Source organism: Mesoplodon bidens, assembly GCF_964165515.1.
Source record: "Mesoplodon bidens genome assembly, chromosome: 2".
Lineage (NCBI taxonomy): Eukaryota > Metazoa > Chordata > Mammalia > Artiodactyla > Ziphiidae > Mesoplodon > Mesoplodon bidens.
The window spans coordinates 109,793,849-109,814,934 of record NC_138177.1 but is presented as its reverse complement, the minus strand read 5'-3'; the positions used below and the strand labels follow the sequence as shown (position 1 = coordinate 109,814,934).

General features: G+C 34.0%; 1 protein-coding gene across 2 annotated transcripts in view; it reads right to left on the bottom strand.

Annotated features, from left to right (window-relative positions):
• Positions 1 to 21,086, bottom strand: part of SELENOF (selenoprotein F) — a 37,749-nt gene that overhangs the window by 10,715 nt on the left and 5,948 nt on the right. For both annotated transcript variants that reach the window (XM_081224353.1, XM_081224352.1), the window contains exons 2-3: positions 17,780 to 17,947; positions 1,483 to 1,546 (exon numbers count right to left, since the gene is read on the bottom strand). In XM_081224353.1, the coding sequence (XP_081080479.1) occupies positions 1,483 to 1,546; positions 17,780 to 17,947 (232 nt within the window). The remainder of the gene's footprint in view (positions 1 to 1,482; positions 1,547 to 17,779; positions 17,948 to 21,086) is intronic.

Sequence of the window (21,086 nt, the reverse complement as noted above, 5' to 3'; positions counted from 1 at the left end):
AAAAGCCAAAACAACTCTGGTACAATACTGAGTTTAAGTGTTTGAAGCAAAATAAATCATACAGAGTAAAGAATTTTCTCCCTAAGCAGAAGTGGATGTTATATTCTGTACTACATCAGAATATGAGCTTATTCTGACAAAGAATGTATTTAATTAGATGTGCATCTGCTCTGGGTCTCATATAAAATGTCCCCAAGTCCCCAAGTTGCAATCCAAGGATTACATTTCCATGCCAAATGAGCAATATTTTATTATAAACAATTCTAGGTCAGCAATAAAGGGAATGTGCTAATACAGGCAATTTTATAAAATACTAAATCCAAAAAATTCTCTTGCCATTAAGTAAACAAAGCAAAAAATCATGGACAAGCAGCAGAAACAAAAACAAAATAAGGTATATAAATAGAGCACTTATGTATTTTAGTTAAAAAAAAAAAAACCCAAAAAACAAAAACACAACTTCATTACCTTCATAAAACTGATTTTCAGCTGACATGCAAGGATGGAATAGAAAAGCTTTAGTCTAAGTCTTTTTGGAGATACAGAGCTCCATTACTGTTTGTTGTCAACCAAAAGAATACACTTTCACAATTATCCTTTCACATATTTATCTTTAATTCCTTTCACATATTTATCTTTAAGGTGAAGATACACCTGTATGACCTCCTCTCTTCTACACCTCAAGTTCTATGGTAATTAATTTTCTTCTTGATGGTTTGTTTTTTGTACACGTGTACTCTCACTTAATGCAATTGTTCCTTAGGAGTTTTATATAAATCAGTTTACATTAAAAATATTATTTAGAAGGATTACACTTCCACCTGGTAAAAGAAAGGCTCTCATAAAATTTGTACTTAGGAAAGTCTCTTTTTTTAAGAAAATAATCACCTCATCATGTGCTGTATTTAAATTTCATATTTTATGCTTGCTTAGAGTCAAGTAACTTAGTATTCAACAATTATTATAAAACTCCACTCCCATGAAGACAAATGTAGAGAAAATTCATATACTGTTGAGAAAGTATAACCTTAAATATTCTTATTCTTGGGAGTATTTAATGAAATTATTTTTGTGAAATGTTGATCTTAAATTATTATTATTATTTTTTAGCTATTTTATTTTATTTTTTTATTATTATTATTTTTAAATTAATTAATTAATTAATTAATTTATGGCTGTGTTGGGTCTTCGTTTCTGTGTGAGGGCTTTCTCTAGTTGTGGCAAGCGGGGGCCACTCTTCATCACGGTGCGCAGGTCTCTCACTATCGCGGCCTCTCTGGTTGTGGAGCACAGGCTCCAGACGCGCAGGCTCAGCAATTGTGGCTCACGGGCCCAGTCGCTCCGCGGCATGTGGGATCTTCCCAGACCAGGGCTTGAACCCGTGTCCCCTGCATTGGCAGGCAGATTCTCAACCACTGCGCCACCAGGGAAGCCCGATCTTAAATTATTAACTGAAATTTTACTAGAGTTGATTTTATATACCTTGGACTTGAGGGAACCTCCCCAATTTTCATCCACAGACTTCAAGAATAGCTCCTGCATACAGCTGCAAAAGGAAAAACAGGAGTTTAAAAAACTGGTTAAAATTTTAAAAATGTAGTTATAAAATAAAATTTCATAGCACAAACATTACAGTTAAGCAGATATACAGATCAAACAAATGTCAGAAGAGAAAATGGAGGCCTAAGGGTATTAAATAGTTGAGGAGTTCAAGCCCTACATGGAATATTCTCAAACTTAGCCAAAAAGATTGAAGAAGATGCAGAACTTGAATAGGTAAGCTGTCCTAGGAAGTTCTTCACAAAATTTTAAAGACTTCCCACGGTTTTTTTAGGATGCTAAGCTGAACCCAGGTATGTATCCATCTATTCAACATAAATAATGAGAATTCTTTTTGGTTGCTTTTAAAATTAAGTGATCAATGTTTTAAAACTAAACAGTACAAAAACCCAATACCTTTAAAAAGTAATTAGAGTACTAAGTAAAGATATTACAGAAAAGCCAGTAAAATCTCATTATAAAGAACATAAATGCAAATATTTCCCTTAATGAAATTCAGCTGAAATGGTAAACACTGCTTCTCTAGCTATAGAACCTGCATGTTCTCTTTATAGTAAAAGCTCATTATAAAAAACTCAAATGCAATTATTTTATTGCAATGAACTTAGCTGAAACAGATTTAGTAGTAAACATCACTTTTTTTGTGTAGGTAGGGGAATGCTGTGACTCCGAGAAGGCAGACAATCATAAGAACATACTATATCCATTTTATTTCTTCTTAGCTTTTAGACTTTTTTTAACTTGTAGGTCCAAGAGCTAAAGATGGATTTTACTTTTCAAGTTCTAAAATAGCACAAAAAATCACATGCACTATGCATGTTTATTTTAGATACTTTGGCAAACACAGAAAAGCACAATAGAAATTTAAAAATCACCTTAATTCTAACTCCTCTCAAAATAATGACTTTTAAAAAACATTTTGGTGATTGTGGGTAGGTCAGTAAAGTTCTTAAGTTTTTGAGGGGCACAGATACTGAGAGTCTGATGGAATTTGTTTTAATTCAGGCTACTCATGGACTCTGAAACCACTGATGGATTTCAGATTAAGAACTCTGATGATCTCTAAGACTTTTAAATAAGATTTGGTTAATCTTGGTTAGACACCCCCCCCCAAATCTTTAAAAGTATAAGGCCATATTACCAATGAGCTCATAAAAAGATGTTTCACATCTCTAATCATTAGGGAAATTAAATCAAAACCACAATGAGATACTACTTCACACTCATTAGAGACTATTATCAAAAAAAGAGAAAACAAGTGGTTGGCTAGGATGTAGAGAAAATTGAATCCTTGTGCACTGCTGTTGGGAATGTAAAGCGGTGCAGCCGCTGTGGAAAACAGAATGGTGGTTCCTTAAAAAATTAAAAATAGAATTATATGATCCAGCAATTCCACTTCTAGGTATATGCCCAAAAGAACTGAAAGCAGGGACTGGAATAGTTATTCGTATACCAATTATTATTCCCAATAGCCAAAAGGTGGAAGCAACCCAAATGTCTATTGACAGATGAATGGCTAAACAAAATGTGGTATATACATACAATGGAATAGTATTATTCAACCTTAAAAAGGAAGGAAATTATTACACATGCTATAACAAGGATGACCCTTGAAAACATTATGCTGAGAAATAAGGCAGCCACAAAGGATAAATACTTTTTGACTCCACTTATTGAGGTATTTTGAGCAGTCAAATTCAGAGACAGAAAGTAGAATGATGGTTGTCAGGGATTGGGGGGTGAGGAGTGGGGAGTTATTGTTTAATAACTGTGTTTCAGCTTGGGAAGATGAAAAAGTTCTGGAGATAGATGGTGATGAAGGTTGGACAACAATGTGAATGTACTTAATGTCAATGAATTGAACACTCAAAAACAGTTAAAATATTTAATTTTATGTATATTTTACCAGAATTAAGAAAATAAAAAATATAAGGCCATATTAAAATTTGGTTATTAGATTTATCTTTTATTTCCAAGTGTATGATCCCTTGGAAACTCTAAGTGGAGATTCCATTACCTGGAAATACGATGGCATTTCTCTACACCACTGTTTCCCAAAAATCTTCATATCTTGACACACTGAAAACGGTAATAATTGTTTGGAGCACTAGGGTAAAAGGAGGTGGCTGCTTATAACTGGAGATGACTAGCCTGGGGCCCTTGCTCACCCCAGTCTCCATTTGGTTGTCCCAAGGACTGAAGGATTCAGTATCCTAGCATACTTGTAACCCATTCTCTGCGCCACAAAACACGAACTGATTAATTAAAAATATTAGAAACCTATTCTTTTAATGAATAGGCAGCTCAGATGTGAGCTTCTCAAGGAAAATTTCTGTTGACCTCCTACTCTGTTAGGGACTTTCCTAGTAAACTTCCACAGAATTCTGCTCTTATCATAATGTACTATAAATATCCTATAACTTGACTGTGGACAGGAAATGTCTTATAATTCCCCCCAGAACTGGACACAAAGCTGTTGTTCAATATGTGTGTGCTGAATGGACAGAACTGTTCATTTAACGGAATTAAATGACTCTTTTTTCATCGTGTAACTTTAAAAATATTTCAAGTTCCTTTCACATACTTTGTAGATTATGCTTAGTTCCAGTCTAGGGTAAACAAGAAGAAAATGTAACTCAAAGCTGCCTAACATCATTAAAGTCAAATTCTAAAAGCATTAATTTGTGATGCTAGTTCAGCATTTTATTTATGATTTGTAGTGTTCATAGGAAAACACTTGTTTTTCGCAGTGAATAAATATGCTAAATTAACTACAAATTGTGGTAAATTTTCAATGCCTTATAAAGTATTCATAAGCATCTTTGGCAACACATACATTCATACACAAGGAAATATATGCTACTTAGAATTTATCAAGGGCATGAAGTATGAAAGGATTAAAAAAGGTTAAAACTTGAAATTTCCTTGAATTTCACCTTTAGCATTTTTACTTTTTAAAGTAACATCACTGGCATACAAAAATGCTGACCTTCAAACATTTGCGGAAAAATAACAATAGAAGAAAAATCAAAGAAGCAACAAGTTATATAACTTTTATATAGCAAACTTATATTTTTGATACTAAGTTGGTAGGCCTCTTTTCTATATGCATTAGAGAAGCCTTATTCGTATAGACAATCTAACTCTTGGCACTATTCCATTAGGATCATATTATACTAGCCCAAATAATTTAAATGGAAATATACAGATACCTTTAGAAAAATATGAAAATGATGCACAAAACTGAATTTGCCCCTTGGGAATTCACACCTATTTCCATATTACTCATTACTGCTAGTTTTCCTAAACTTCTCATAGTGTCCTCTGGGTGGGAAGCAGAAATATCTAACTACCTCAGCTCTATAACTAATTTACCTTATTTGTAACAGGGTCTTTGAATATGCTAATTTCCCTCTCATTTAAAAATAAGTGATTTTTAATTTATTATTCTTAAAATAAATTTCAGGTTTGTAGTTAGCTAATATTTTTGCAATTAAAAATATATTTTAAGCATTACCAAGATTATTATTTATACCTATCTTAATTTAAAATTCTGTACAATTCATATATTTTCCTAATATTTTGGGACAATGTACTCCCTTCATTGTTGAAAGACTTCCCTGATAATTTACTTTTGGAATATAATGATTCTTTCCCACCTGACCAACCTCTTGTTATAAAATTTTAGTAAGGCTTATAATGAGGTTTTCCCATATAGAAAAAGGCCAAAACCTTTATTTACTTTGTGGTGATAACTTTGCTATAAGTCTATGTTGCTATAAAATGGATCAGATTAACAGCAAGACAAAAAAACTGGTCTATGCTGTTTTCTACCAGATAGCTAGATTCCTAGATAAGTTAACTTATAACACCAAACAAAGGCAACACATGTGAGTTACGTATATTTTCTAAAGAATTTTTTAGAAGTGTTGTATTTGTTAACTTTTACTGCCACCATCATACCACCACCATCACAACAAATCTGTAAACCTGGTCCAAGTCAGAAATATTCTACTACTTTCCAATACTGAGCACTTAATATATTTCTGTTGGTGATGACACCCATGGCTCTGAAGAAACATGACAGTAAGAAAACCTTGAAATAGCTAATTATTTGAACTAAGTCAAACTAAATATCAAATTTTCATATAGCATGGTACTGTTAAATTAAACAAGGAGGCCATCACACTGAGGTGGTTCTAGGGCATTAGCAGCCTATGTAACCAAACCGAAACCTAAGCCTATAAATGCTTCAAAGTTAAGAAATAAAACCTAAAATAAACAATCACAAATAGCCAACTAGGCTTTCCCAAAAAAGGCAACCACTTAAGCTATAGCCAATCAAAAATTTTCCTTGCTTTGTTTCTGCATCTTATCCATAAGTTTTGTCCCTAATTCCTGTTGGTGGGGCGCTCCTAACCACTTCTAGTTTGGTGTTACCCAATTTGAATTGATTTTTGCTCAAATTATTAAAAATGTTCATATACCTCAGTTTATCTTTTAAGGTACAGTGAAAAGAGCTTAAGTTATAAAATCAAATGTGCATGCGGGTCCAATTCTGGTTCTGTGACTTACAGGCAACAAGTCATTCTCTTTGAGCTTCAGTTTACTGTCTGAAGAAGAAATATTCCCTACCTTCCAGAGTTGCTAAATGGAGTTAAAAAAAAAAAAAAAAAGACAAAAACATGCAAAAAGCCTGGATTCTTTAGATGCTCAATAAGTAAGAATAGTGAATATTATAATATTTTCTTTCACACTATTGGTTATGTTTAAGGTATGCACCCATTTTCATAGAGCTTTAGGTAGCCCTGATAGCCTATTCAGGGCTATCATTCATTGTTCCTCTGTTATTAGAATAGCCACTTCAAAATTTCTCAAGCTTTCAAATTCAAATGACCTTAGAGCAGAGTTTTCAACCCTTACTGTATACTTGGATTACCTGAGAAGATTCTGAAAATTACTGATCCCTGGAACCCATCCCAGTCCAAGTAAATCAGGATAGTTGGGTTGAGATCTAGGCATCAGTATTTTAATTAATATTACTACTTTTAAAGCTACCCAAGTGATTGTAAAGGGCAGCCAGGGATGCCTTGGACTATACTCAACTATTAATGAGGCAAAAATTACAAAACAATCAAACAGTAGAGGCTTTTGCTCAAGAGACTAACCAAATTAATTCTAAAAGGTAAACCAGGTAAACACTGACCAGAGCAAGACAAATGCTGCAATACTCTTTTTCTTCTCATATGAAGTATTGCTTGCAGCCATACATTCTGATTTTTGAAATCCTCTCTTATTTAAAGCAAAACTTTAGAAAAAAAACTTTGAATATTAAGTAGCAATATGATGAAAATGATCTAATGTTAGGTGAACAAAAGGAAAAATTTTGACTGCTGAACGAATTCAGATCTGAGAAGTAACAATTCTATAGCTCTTCTGAAGGTTTGTTCTTAAATAAAATGTAGGAATTTAAAAATAAGTATGTATGGCTATAACATGATGAAAGCTAGGTATTATTTAGAGATCTTAAATGAAAACCTATTATGATACGTTCAAGTATATGTGAGCCACTCTTTAAACATTAATTATATCCAGTGTAATTTCTTAAAGTCAACTTTACTCCTTTCACATACATCTGGTAGAGGAAAAATATCAACACATCATGCAGAAGCTATTTTTTTTTTAGCAAAATTTAGTCAGTTAATTCTCAGGGAAAATGTTTCCAACTAAAACTACGTCTAGTGATCTGCTGATGTTTTAAATTTTAATTCATTATTTATCAAGGTCATTCCTGTATTTTGTGATTTTTTTTTTTAAAGTGCCTGTAGTGATAGAAACAAAAAGCTACAATTACACATGGACAAATAAGCAGGGTACTAAATAGTTTGTGATCTTACAGTAAGCTTTTGTCAAGATTTTAGTTTGTCACCTTAAGTGTATAAGGCAAATAGTGTATTTATTAACATTTTCATACACACACTGACTGATGGCATTCTTGCATAGGAACGATGAATGAATATGGAGGAATAGAGAAATAAGTTGGGTTTTACAATTTTAGCAAACTAAGCTGGTAAATAATGCTCTAATATTATACCCCTGAGATTAAACTATTCATTTTTAGGTACTTTCTACCAAACTCTGAAAAAATATAAAACAACAACTGTGCCTAAGGAAGATCTTTAAAACTTATTCTACTACACTATTAAATTGCTATTCTTCTTTGAATCTCGTGTCTGACTTAAGATTGAGAAAACTAGAAACAAGCAAGGTAACATCTACCTTAATTCAAATTAGGCTCTAAAGAAGGTAGGAGTACACTGGGGGAATCTTTCCATAAAGATACAATTACTGTTCCACTAAAAAGCTCAATGAAAATGTACAAAACTAAACTAAACTAAAAATGTTTCTCTGACATCACCACAATCTAAATTAGACCATTTCAACTATGAAATTTGAGAAAAAAAAAAAAAGAACGAGGCTTCTTTCAATACTGTGATAAGAACTAGAATTTGTATATATACCTAAAACAAAGAGAATTTCATCAGCAAGAGGTTAAGACTGTAACTATTAGACTTTCACCTGGAAACAAATACACCCACAGATACAGACACACACACATTCCTATACATACTTCAGCTACAAGTATGAATAAATCAGGGTATCATTTGGGAACAATGTATTCAATCCTACTAATACCTAGGGAATATCACACAATATAAAGAAATAACTTGACACAATGCCACTATATTTCCTGAGGCCAAAATATCCAAAGAATGGTAAAAATGACCCTAAGCTTGACTATCTTAGTAAGCAGTTTTTAAAATAAAACCAATTAGCTCCTTGGTAACATGTGTAAGTAAAGAAAATGGTAAAAAAAAATTCAATATATTTTTGCTCCTAAATGTTTGAAAATTATAACGTATATCCCTGTTAACTTGAAAAACTGAGATCCTGTTTAAAATACAGTTCAATATCCAACCGTTCAATAGCCTCAAAAAATGAACATGGAAGTGCCATATATGGCAGGAAAACCTGCTTTTCAAAAGAGAATTCAATTCTTTGTGTTAGTGTTCCCACTACCACTCCAATACTGAACACTGTCATAAAAAAAAGGGGCAATTATTATTATCTTTAAGAAAGGTTACAAATATCTGAAATAAAAAACAAGAGTTGGCTCAAATGATTTTATTCTATTAAAATTAATCACCTAATACATTTTAAGAACATATACAAAAAAAGCCATAATAATCCAAAAGTTAAACAGTACACAAAAATTAAGAGCAACAATATGAAATTAGAACGAAAGAAACTAGGCCATTCCACACATTTTTATTTTTTGTGCACTCTCTGACAAGTATACTATCTATTTTAGAATTGACTATGGTACCAGATAAAATTCATGGCCTGCTAAATTAAAACTTAACACTTATTTCTTCAAAGAGAAAACTGAAAAGGCAGTTTGGAGCTAAGGGTTGTATGCTATATTAAAAATTATCCTCTATTGCTGTCCCTTTTCCCATCCACCACCATCGTCTTAAGGGGCGACCTTGTAGTTAGATGGAAGTCCTTTGTAGACTTATGTTGGGATTAGCAGTTTCTCAAATAAGAACACTGGAAAGCATCCTCACTCATCCCTTCCCCATTCCAATCCAGTCAATAAATCCTGTAAGTTTTATTGCCTAAATCTCTTTCAGATCTGTCCCTTCTCCATTTTTACTACCAGTGTGTTAGCTTAAGCCCCTGTATCTTGCCTCTGGAAATTGGCAATCTAAGTTCTTTTTCTGGCAACAGTATTCCCCTCTGCCCTGTCAACTATCATTCACAACACCAACAAAAGTTATTAAAATACAAATCTGATGTCAATTCACCATTTATAATCCTTATATTTTGTCCCCTGACTATAGGATAGAGTCCAAACTTCTTATCAAGGTACACTGGCCCTACTTACTTACCTATGATTATCTCTCCTCACAATAAGCTATCTGATTTATTTTAGACCGCCATCTCTCTCATGATGACCCTGTATCTTTGCATTTACTTTTCCTTCTGCCAGAGACGACCTTCTCCTAATTATTTTCCAACTTATTATAAGCATCAACTTCTAGATAAGCAAGTGGTAATATTTACCTGGCCTGTCAAATGGTTATACCCTTCCTTTTACGTGCTTTCATACCACATATTTTGTTTACAGCACACATCTCACTGAATCCTTGAAAGAAATCAATGCATCTGGAAAAATAATAAAAGGAAACAGTACAGAAGGGTATAAAAGAAGAAGTAAAAATTTTCCTTTGCCTCCTATCTCATTCAATAACTTTTAAATTGTTTTTAGTTCTTCTACTGGTCACTTCCATAGTGATTAATATGGTTCTATCTATAGTTCTTGATTATGCCAACTTTAAGAGATTTATTGATTCCTTCCTCCTTCCAACTTTTATTTATTTTTTATTTCTAATTTTTTAGCAGCTATAACATTGGATATTATGCTTTAGCCCAACAGAATATCCTGCCAACTGCATTCTAGTAGTCCAATTTCCATGTCTATTTCTTCATCTCCTCCAGGACAGTGACTGTTGTCTTATTTTGGCATTCTCAGAGCCTATAGTAAGAAGTAATATTCAATATATAAACAGAAAGTTTATTTTGACTCTGAGGTAGGTATGTCTAGGAAAGGCAGTGGTAAGACAGCCTGGAGATAGATTATGAATTACTTTAAGGATTTATTTCCCTTTTAAATATTACAATCTGCAAAGGTGACAGAATGTTTTAACATGGTTAGATAGAAGCTGATCCTGATTTGTAAATACCTAAAAAAAATTGACTACATTTAGTTTTCATATTAAAGGCAGAGAAATGCCACATCTAGAAAATATAAAAAATAAATTTAAATAATATTTTCAGTCCACTGAATAACTGCACAAAAGAAACTTTAAAACTTTTGTTACACAAATATATGACACGTATGTTTATTGCTACTTGTTAGCTGTATGACTTTAGGCAAGATCTCCATGCCCCAGACTCAGCTATGAAATGGAGATGATAATGGTAGTTACCTCATAGAGTTGTTGTGAGGATTATACGAGTTAATTCATGTAAAGTCTTGGAACAGCACCTTCATATTGTAAGAACTTAATGAATGTTAGTAGCTATTATTATTAAGTAAATATTTGGTCATTAGTTACTTCTGTTGCTACTCAGGAGTCTGTCTTAGTGATTCTCACACTGAATTTTAACTGTTGCCAAACATTATTCAGATTTGTTTTTCTTTAAGGCTTCTTTCTGGACAATGTTTTTATATTATAATTAGAATAAACTGTTGAATTAAATTTGTTTCCTTTGAAGAAATCAATTCATGTATTTGATGCTACCGACACTACAAAACTGAAGCTATTTTAAGCAACTGTGAAATTTCTTTAGCAACTACAATTTCATGCAGTTAGCTTAACCTCCATTTCATCCTTCTATGTCTTAGACACCAGTAGCATTCTGCTTTTGATAAAAATTTGCCACTGTTTTGCATAATGCTGTTTAAGCTGACTTAAATTACTCTAAAGCTGGCTACAGAATTTCCATGTAAATTGAAAATGACAAAATGTTTCAATGCTCTTTTATCAGAAATAAGAAAAATTATGTGACGTACTTAAAATGTTTGGTTGGGCCTTCAATAAAGCCAAACTCATTAACATATTCTTCAAAAACACCAAGTAATGGAAGCCATTAAAGTCTGTGGTAAACTGAGGAGTAAAGATTTGGTAACTTTAAACAGAAACTAGCAATGGGACTGTGTTATTAAATTTGTTAACTATAAATGCAAAAGGGGCAGACCTTCAGAAATCCTGTCTGGTGTTTTACATTTAACTCATTCATTTTCCTACAGTAACTCTGTGAAGTAGGTATTACTATTAACATTTTCAAGATGGGAGGCAAAACAGTGTCGATGTTTAAAAACTTGGGGCTCTGGAGTCAGAGAGACTTGAGATGAAGCCAGGTTCTGGCACCAGTTTGGTGGGTAACGTCGGGCAGATTACACCCTAGTTTCCTCTTCTGTTAAATAGGGGTAATAGTATTTACCTTATAGAACTGTTGTGAGGATTAAATAGATAACATAGGTAAACCACTTTAGTACATAACCAAGGTAAAATAAACACTTAAAGCTGAGCCAATGTAATTATTACAACAAAACTGAAGATTTTTAAGGGAAATAAAATCCTTTTATCAAATACCTGAACTGTTGAGGTATTTTACAGAACCAGTAATGGTATAATTTGGTGATCTGCAGCCTAGGTTTCTACTGATATTCTGTAAATAAGACCAAGATGTTCCAAAATTCAAATAAAAGAAATCTCTTCTCAATCTGTAGAGTTTAAAAAAAAAAATTCACTTCTAAGTTTTTCTCTTCGAAATTTTCTTAAACCTTTGAAATCTGTTACTAAGTATTAGATTAAAAATTGAGCTCCACTTTATCAATGGTTTTGAATATTTTTTAGTAGCAAAACCTTTTCTCTTCAAATGCAATCTTTCATATGGCATTTTAAAATGATCAAAATGCTACACATTTTTAAAGTACAAATTTGCAGTATTTTCCTTATTAAAAATGTGTCAACCAAGGACTCAAAAAGTTGAAATCTAGGGTTATGTTTGACATAATTTACTTCTGTATTTTGCTGCACATAAGCAAGTAATTACAAATGGTCAAAGTTTTCATACTACTAATTATTTTATCATAAGATATTTCTTCTTGATTCAACTGATCCAAGAGTTTGAAAGTGGAATAATAGAAAATTTTGTTCCAAATTTTTATTACTCGCAAATCTAATAGTTCATGTTATATCTCTTATCTATTTTCTTTTACCCTATTTTTCTAATAGCAATAATTATTATGCTATCCTCTGAGTTCTCCAAATTTGCTGTTTCTTTCTTGTTTTTTCTTCATCAGCAATCAGATACTACTACTATTACTGTCATCACCACCAGCCCCAAGTATTTACCTGGTAATTATTACATGCCAGGCACTATTTTAAGCAGTGTATGTATATTAACTTATTTAATCCTCAAACCACCTTAGGAGATAGGAACTATTATTACCCCCAATTTATAAATGAGGAAACAGGCACAGAGTGATAAGTAATTAGTCCAAGTTACCAGCTTGAGTAGCAGGGGATCTGAACCTAGGTAGTTTGGTTTCAGAGCCTGTGCTCTTAAGCACTACTCTAAACTCCCCCCCCCACCCCCCAATACAATCAAGACTGAATGAACAGCAAATTAAGTTGAAATAAGTTGGTTATTGGTTCATATATATAAGTAATTCGGCTAACTGGATTCTTTTCTCCCAAAAGGTACTCTGGTTCGGTAAGTAGCCAAACTTTCAGAATAGTAGTTCAGAGATAAAGTAGGTGTGAATGCAAAAGAATAGAAAGTACTAAAAACCAATTAAATAAAAATAATCTGAAAGAAGAAAAAAGCATTGGGACTATAAGATCTTAAAAAGAACAGGTACTAGCTAAGGAAATAGGGGCATATAACTAAGGAGAAATACAGAAGTTCTACAGTAACAATGTCTGGAAGAAGCTGAAATCATTAAGATATGAAAAGTTAAATGAGACAGGAAAAAAAAAGCACCTAGCTGAAAACATCAAGTTCAAATTCACAGAACTGGGAAGATTATAAAAATATGAGAAAAATAACCCATTTATTGAAATACTACATTTAACCTTATAACCCTTAGAATATAGAAGTTAAAAAATTCATGGGCCTCCCTGGTGGCACAGTGGTTGAGAGTCTGCCTGCCGATGCAGGGGATACGGGTTCGTGCCCTGGTCTGGGAGGATCCCATATGCCGCGGAGCGGCTGGGCCCGTGAGCCATGGCCGCTGGGCCTGCGCATCCGGAGCCTGTGCTCCGCAACGGGAGAGGCCACAACAGTGAGAGGCCCGCATACCGCAAAAAGAAAAAAAAAAAAAAATTCTTAACAGAATCAAAATGATTTGATTGTTTGTTCTCACAGGAAAATCCCAGGAAACTCTTTTAACTGGATGGTCATGTACTCCTTGAAAAAGTGTCTATTAATCCTTGTGATCAGACTGGGAACACTAAAAATTTGTGCTAAATAATTAACATCTTTTTTAGATAGATTTGGGAAGCTTATGGTATCCTTATAAATAAAATACAGAAATGAAAATTCTATATTTATAGTTAGATGAACAATTAGTGTTACTAATAGACGACTGATATCATGAAGACAAACTTTCTTATTTTTTATATATTTTATAAAAATATATAAAAAATATATTTTATATATATATTTTATATATTTTATATTTTAGGATATATAAGTGAAATACATGAAAAAGGTATTTAACAAGCATCTACAAAGTTCAAGTACATTTTCAACATAATTAGAAAAATGACCTTTTAAAACTTGTTCTTAGTAAAAAGAGCCTTATTCAACGAAAAAAACTTATGAAATACTGTAAGCTAAAGGCTGGGGATTCAGAAACATAAAACATAGTTCCAGACTTCAAAGAGCATGAAACATTGGGAGAGAAAAAAAGCCAAACAACAGATACAATATAGTGGTGGTAAGTGCAAATCAAGGGTATCCTCAGGTGCTTTGGGAATACAGAGGTGTAGCTAATATAACTTGGAAGGGCCAAGCGTAGTGGGTAAGGAGGAGAAATTGGTGAAGAGTTCCCAGAATAGGGGACACTTGAGCTAAATCTTTAAAATGGCTCAAGGAGAAGTGATTTACTCTAGTAATTGAGGAAAAAAAAAATAGCCTGTTCTTTACCTAAGAGCTGCTTCATCCACCTGCTCCCTAGTGCAACTTTCCACATAGGTAGTGTGACAGCTAAAGGTTCTTACATTATTCCATAATCCTAGCTAATAACTGGTTAGTGACCCAACTTGAGCTAGTAACAATCCTTGTCTAAAATACTTCAAAATTTTAGATGGGGAAGAATTAGTCCTTTTCTGGTGGGAAAAGCTATAAGATAGAAGACTTAGGAACTGGCTGTTATCAATACTATGTTTTCCCACCACAAGGAAAAAGTCAGTCAGTAGTGAAAAGAAGAATGGTCCCTCCCATTCCATCTTAAGATTCTATATATAAAAAGTCACTTATCCTACTTAGTAAATATTAATAGCACCAAGAATTAAATATTTTTTCTTTCATTAGTTTACCTTTTTTTACTTTAAGCTACAAATTAGAACGCTCCTCATAATTCAGTCAACATCCTTACTAATGTTTGTAAACTGTACCTAGGTATGTATTTATGAGCAAAACTAGTTAAAACAGTAGTAAAATAGCTTACAAAAAAAATCTCCTTCTAGGTAGTATTTGTGATGCTTACTTAGGTCTTTTATGATCAAAATGGGGGGTGGGGGGAGAGAAATAAGACCAAATAAAAATAATAAAGGAATATCTATTTGCAGAACAAGGGATTTTGAAGACATTTTCTGCATTTATTATGAATAAGGTTTTTGTTTTTTTTTTTTTAACAGCAAATTTTGTGTTTCTGCCTATCAAAGGCTAAATTCAGCCTGTTGAATGAGTAAACATTCGAAAAATGATTAGCCTCATCCCTGGACCGACCTATAAAGCATGCAACTAAGCAAGAACTAAAATGAGTATTCAGGTAACATTTATTATAAATTGCGGAAACATTCCTGCATATAAACTACAATTTTTCTCTTCTAAAGAATTTATATTCCCAATGATTTACACACACACACTGCCATGTTTAAGTATTTTTAATATTTTTGATGTAAGGCACTAGTCTACATACTGCATATTTTTACTTTTATTAAAGTAGGACTAAATTAAACTATAATTTCAAAATTAAGCCTTAAGCCAGAGTTGAATGAGACAGAAAAACTATTATATATATTGTTACCTATAATTATGTACCAATAATCCAGACAGCAATACTGTACAGATTAAATCAAGTACCACTTCTATACTTGAATGCATTTTGCATCTAAATGGAGCCTTGCCTGACATGCCTTACTTTTATATTTCCAGTACTATTTTAAGTGTTCTAGTTCCACTAGGCTTATTAAAAAAAAACATTCATTTATTTTGTACAACACTGTGCTAGCAAATGCTTAATGAGAAGTACATCTTAACAGATTATGGGCAAGGACTTAAGAAAAAAACAATGGGTACAGTATAAAAGGTTTATTAGGATACAGGCTCACTTGCACTGAGATATAATAATCATTTCAGTTTGTAATTACTTAGGTATATATTAAATGGTGGACTACTTGCCTACTATTATTGCTGAAGAAGCAATAAATAGCTCAGTTAAAAATGAAAACTGAACAGGAATATAATGAATTTGTGAAGTGTGTGACTGAAGTTTGGTTCCACTAAAATTATACCACAGGGACTTCCCTGGCAGTCCAGTGGTTAAGACTCCATGCTTCCACTGCAGGGGGCTCGGGTTCCATCCCTGGTTAGGGAACTAAGATCCCTCATGCTACACGGCATGGCAAAAAAACAAAAAAATTATACCATAAAACTGGTAATATTATAAAGAATTACTAAAGGGGCATTAGTAAAAAGCTTTTATATGCACTTGGTTTACAGTTTAGGCACATCTGATATCAGTCAAAGGGTAGATTTTCTCAACTTACTCTTAATTACAAAGCGGGTGTGTGATAAAGATTATTATTACAAAACACCCCTTGTTATTCAATCCCTGTAAGTTTGGTGGCTCACAAATAATCATTGTTAGTTGAGTAGTTGTACAGACCATAGAATAATAGCCTAAAGACGAGAGGATGAATCACACTTCAGCAATTTGTCCCATGTGAATATGTCATTGATAAAATGAAACAAGAAACAAGAGGGAAGGGTCCTACTAAACTAGTTAGGTCCTAGGTCTTAAATCTATTTAAAATCAAGTTTTAAAAACTTGTTTAGATTTTATTTACGTGCAATAAAGACTAACTTATATGTATGGAAATAATCTAAACATTAAAATATATCATTGGTATATGTGAACCAAGAAAATGAAAAACATGGAAGACTTGGAAGCCATTTGTGGGACACAGGAATTTCAGGTTTACAACTGAGAAATCAAGTGTAAATTCTGGTTGAACACTAACATGGTGAAAGCTTGTCGGCTTGTTTTTCTTACAGAACTAGAAAACTGTACTCAGTGTTAGAAGTAAACCTTTACTACCTAATAATGAGAAGATACAATTACTGTTTGAAAGCTTTACAAACCATAAAGCCTCAAACAGGATTCAGTAAGTACAACTGAAAGACAATATTAAAAGGAAACAAAGCAGAGAGATGCTAATATTTTTTCTCAAACACAGGGACCTCATTAATTCAGCTTTATTTGGATGATATAAATGACCTTTTCAGTCTACTTTATAAATTAAAGAAGTCTAAGGGTTTAATGAAAAGATTTAAAAATTGAGCAAGTTTACTATTATTTTCAACAGTGGGTAAAATAGTAGCAGATTTTATTGGACTGTTAGAACTACCTACTCTTGGCTGTTTTCAGGTGTTAAAGGTGAGAGCAACTAAGCCCGTGCGCCACTGATACTGAGCCTGCGCTCTAGAGCCCATGAGCCACAACTACTGAGCCCGCGTGCCACAACTGCTGAAGCCCGTGCACCTAGAACCCGTGCTCTGCAGTGGGAGAGGCCACTGCAATGGGAGGTCTGCGCACCGTGGCGAGGAGTGGCCCTTGCTCGCCACAACTGGAGGGCCCGCGTGTCGTAGCAAAGACCCAACGCAGCCAAAAATAAATAAATTAAATAAATAAATTTATTTTAAAAAAAGAAAGTTATAATTTATTGTTGACAATTATGTGCCAGATAATAGGTGCTTTACTTTCATCTCAAATTTCATTATAAGACTGGGTTCTTATTACAAATGAATAAAAGCACCTAATTAATTATTCTTTGGCTTTATGTGGCCAGAAGTTAGGAAGACTGGATAGATTTACAATCTAGGCATGCTATAGTAATTCTGGTTCCCTTCTGCTGGACAACCATGGTAGGATGGTATATCAATCTGTAACCATACTTTTCCTCCCTATTTGCTTTGATTGATCTAATGGGTCTGCAAGAAATCAGTTGAGTTTCTAAAACTACAGAATGTAAAAGCTAAAGACTTCTTTATATTTAAGTTGATTAAGCAATGTAACATTTTACCTTATCTCAACTAAACCATATAATGGAAGAGAGATACTATAAAACAATACCTTTTTGGTTTCAAATTGTGCTTCTTCCTGACAGCATCCTCTACAGTCAGGATCCAGTTGAAGAAGGTTGAACTGTCCAAGTAGATCACAGGAGCTGCAGAGCAAGTTGCTGGAGAAGCCTAACTCTCTGCAAGACTCTGATGAAAACTCTGCCCCGAACGCAGAGACCTGAAAACAAAAAATGAGAAAAAATAACCCCCTTAACTTCATGTTTACATTACAAAGCTTCCAAAAAAGGAGAAACTAGGGTTGTCAAAATCTAACACACTACAGACAGTTCGTGAAATGCCTCATTTGGAGACAAATTCTTAATTATTTTTATACTTTATAACTTTATATGAGTCTTTGGTTCTTCCCACATCCCCAACAAATTTTTTTCTTAAAAATTTGTCATACTGCAGCTTGGCTAAAACATGGATTAACAAAAAAGATCATATATTATTTCTTTATGATATATATATTACATATCTTTTGAAGAAAAATGAATTTCCATTTCATTTTAAGAACTTAGCACCTGTTCATATGATGTATGGAGTAACATTAACTTCTAGGTCCCTTCTACACCCTACAAACTTATCTTCATTCACATCTAGCAGGGGAAGGGTACAGAAAGGGATGAAGTGGGGGAGAGCGGGAGCACATCAAAAATAAAACTGTGGGGTTTAGGTGCCAGTTCCACCACTTACAAGATGTGTGACTCTGGGCAAGATAACCTCCCTGAGTTTTAATTTCCTCACCAATAAAGCAAGAAACTTCCCACATAAAATAGACTGCAGTAAAGATTAAATGAAATGACTTATGTAAAGTAACCAAACAGAATGACTGGCAAAAGCAGGCTTCCAAAACTATTCTCTTCCTTTATCCATTCTTCTCTCATGTCTCAGTGAGTGTGGTATACCTACATCTGTCTAAGGTCAATACCTGTACCTCTGCTTTAACTTCTGTCTTCTGCCATCTCCACAGGGATTTAATTTCATTGATAACTCATATCTTCAGTGTACCCAAGACCCATAGTTCTAACTGCTCTCCCCACATTCTGTTATTTCTGAATTGTTACTACAGTCTGGTTTCTGATCCCACCACACCACTCAGCTAAACTTGCCAAAAATCACTAAATGCAATGGCATTCAAAACTTTTCTGCTCCAGCTGCTTCTTCCATGGCTTTCCCTCTCCTTCTTCTGCTATGCATCTCTTAAATGCTGTTGCTTCCCATTTCTATTCTTGGCTCTCTCTTTGCTTTGCATACTTTCTATAGAGAATTGCATCTTTTCCATGGCTTCAAATACTCATTTATTGAAAACTCCCAAGTCTTTTTAAGTGTCAAGTTTCCAAAGCCAACAGCCTACCTGAGATCTCATTTAGATGTTGTACAGGCACTGCAAATTCAAACTCTCCAACAGTGAAACATCTTTTCTCCTTAAATCTATTCCTTCCAATGTATTCAGTATCTTGGCAAAATGACACCATTTTCCCTGACCGCCTAGTTGCCCCGGTCAGTTCATCCTAGACTCCACACTCTTCACCATTCTTACAATCAGTCAATTAACTTGTTTGTTAAAAAAACAAGTTTTGACAATTCTGTCTCTTAAAGAGCTCTCAAATCTTTTCCTGCCTCAGGGGATTAAATGGTCAGCTACTCCTATCTCTCATTACGTCTCCAATCCCACTCTACTTTTCAGCTATAATGAATTCCTATAGTACCTGAGAATATAAAACCCCTACTCAAATGTACATTTGCTCATACTTTTCTACTCTAAGGCTCTTTTACACTTTTCCACCTTGTTAAATTCTACTTATTTCTAAGAACCCGATTGGTATACCAGTCTTCTTAGGAAGCCTTCTCTGAAAAAAATCAGATCCCAGTATTTAGCCATTGTCTTTTCTGAGAATGAAATTTATGCACAGCTGTAAAATAGCACCACTCATGACACTGTACTATGTAAATCTAGGATTGTTGGATTCCCCGGTAATACTGTGAACTCTTTCAAGGGCAAACATTAAGTTATTTCTCTGTATTTCCAGCACTTGTGCTAATTCTCCTGTGTGTTAAGCAAATGAATTGGTCAAAACCACAGCCTCAAATAGGGGGCATTTCAGATTGTTTGACTGTGACTGGTTGATCTTCTAGACCAAGGGTCTGCAAATTTTATGTAAAGGGCCCCGTAGCAATTATGTTAGGCTTGGGTGGCTATATAGTTTCTGTTGGAACTACTCAACTCAGCTACTGCAGCACAAAAGCAGTCACAGACAATAATAAATGAATGGGTGTCTGTGTTCCAATAACACTTTACAAAAACAAGGCTTGCTGGATTTGGCCCACCAGCTGACTAATCGTGCAGATTAAAACCCAATGGCATATCCCAATGTGAAAAACTTTAAGTACTGCTGGCATACTCTTCCAAAATGCTGATCATCCCATTGACCTAACAGTAAGTCAACATCCTAATTTGATACCATATACATACATCTTTTACCTTATCTCAGTAATAATGTGGACTGCATATCATAATATATCAAAATAGATCAAGTATCCCAGTCTAGTGGGAGGGACTTAAGACTCTTGCTATTATACTAGCACTTTGAGTAATTTATTTACTAGTAAAGTGATCTGCTTGATCAATTTCACAGGTTAATTTCTATTTTTTTCCCAAAGAAGGCCACACCAATATATACACATCATCCCACGTGTGACTGGCAGTCCTCCACTGAGGAGTGGGAGTCTATGTTCCCTCCCCTTCAACCTGCGCAGGGGCTTGTGACTGTTCTGACCAACAGAGTGTAAAGGAAGTGATACTACATGATTTCTGAGGGTAGGTCTTAAAAAAGGAAACAATCTCTGCTTGGCTAGTACTTGCAGGTGCTGTTATCTGTTTCTCTGTAATACTCGACTTTGGAATTTAGCCACCATGCTGTAAGGTAGCCTAAACTACAGAGAGAATGTAGAGAGGCCCATGTAGAGAGCACCTGAGGCCTCCAGCTGACAACCAGCATCAACTACTAGACATGTGCGTAAAAAGCCTTCACATTTTAGTCCTTCAGTCTCAGGCGGAGGTCTGAGACACCATGGAACACACAGCCATCCTGCTGTGCCCTGTCTGAACTGCTGACCCATAGAAATTTGAAAGCAAAATAAACAATGGTTTTACACCACTAAATTTTAGGGTGATTTGTAGCCATGGTAACTAAAACAGGCGATAAAAATGAAATAACTTTGAAACTGTGAACTGCTTAACAAACATAAGAAATTGTTACCAAAGCATGTTTCACAAAACAAGAATCTCAAATGAATAATCATGGGATCATAAT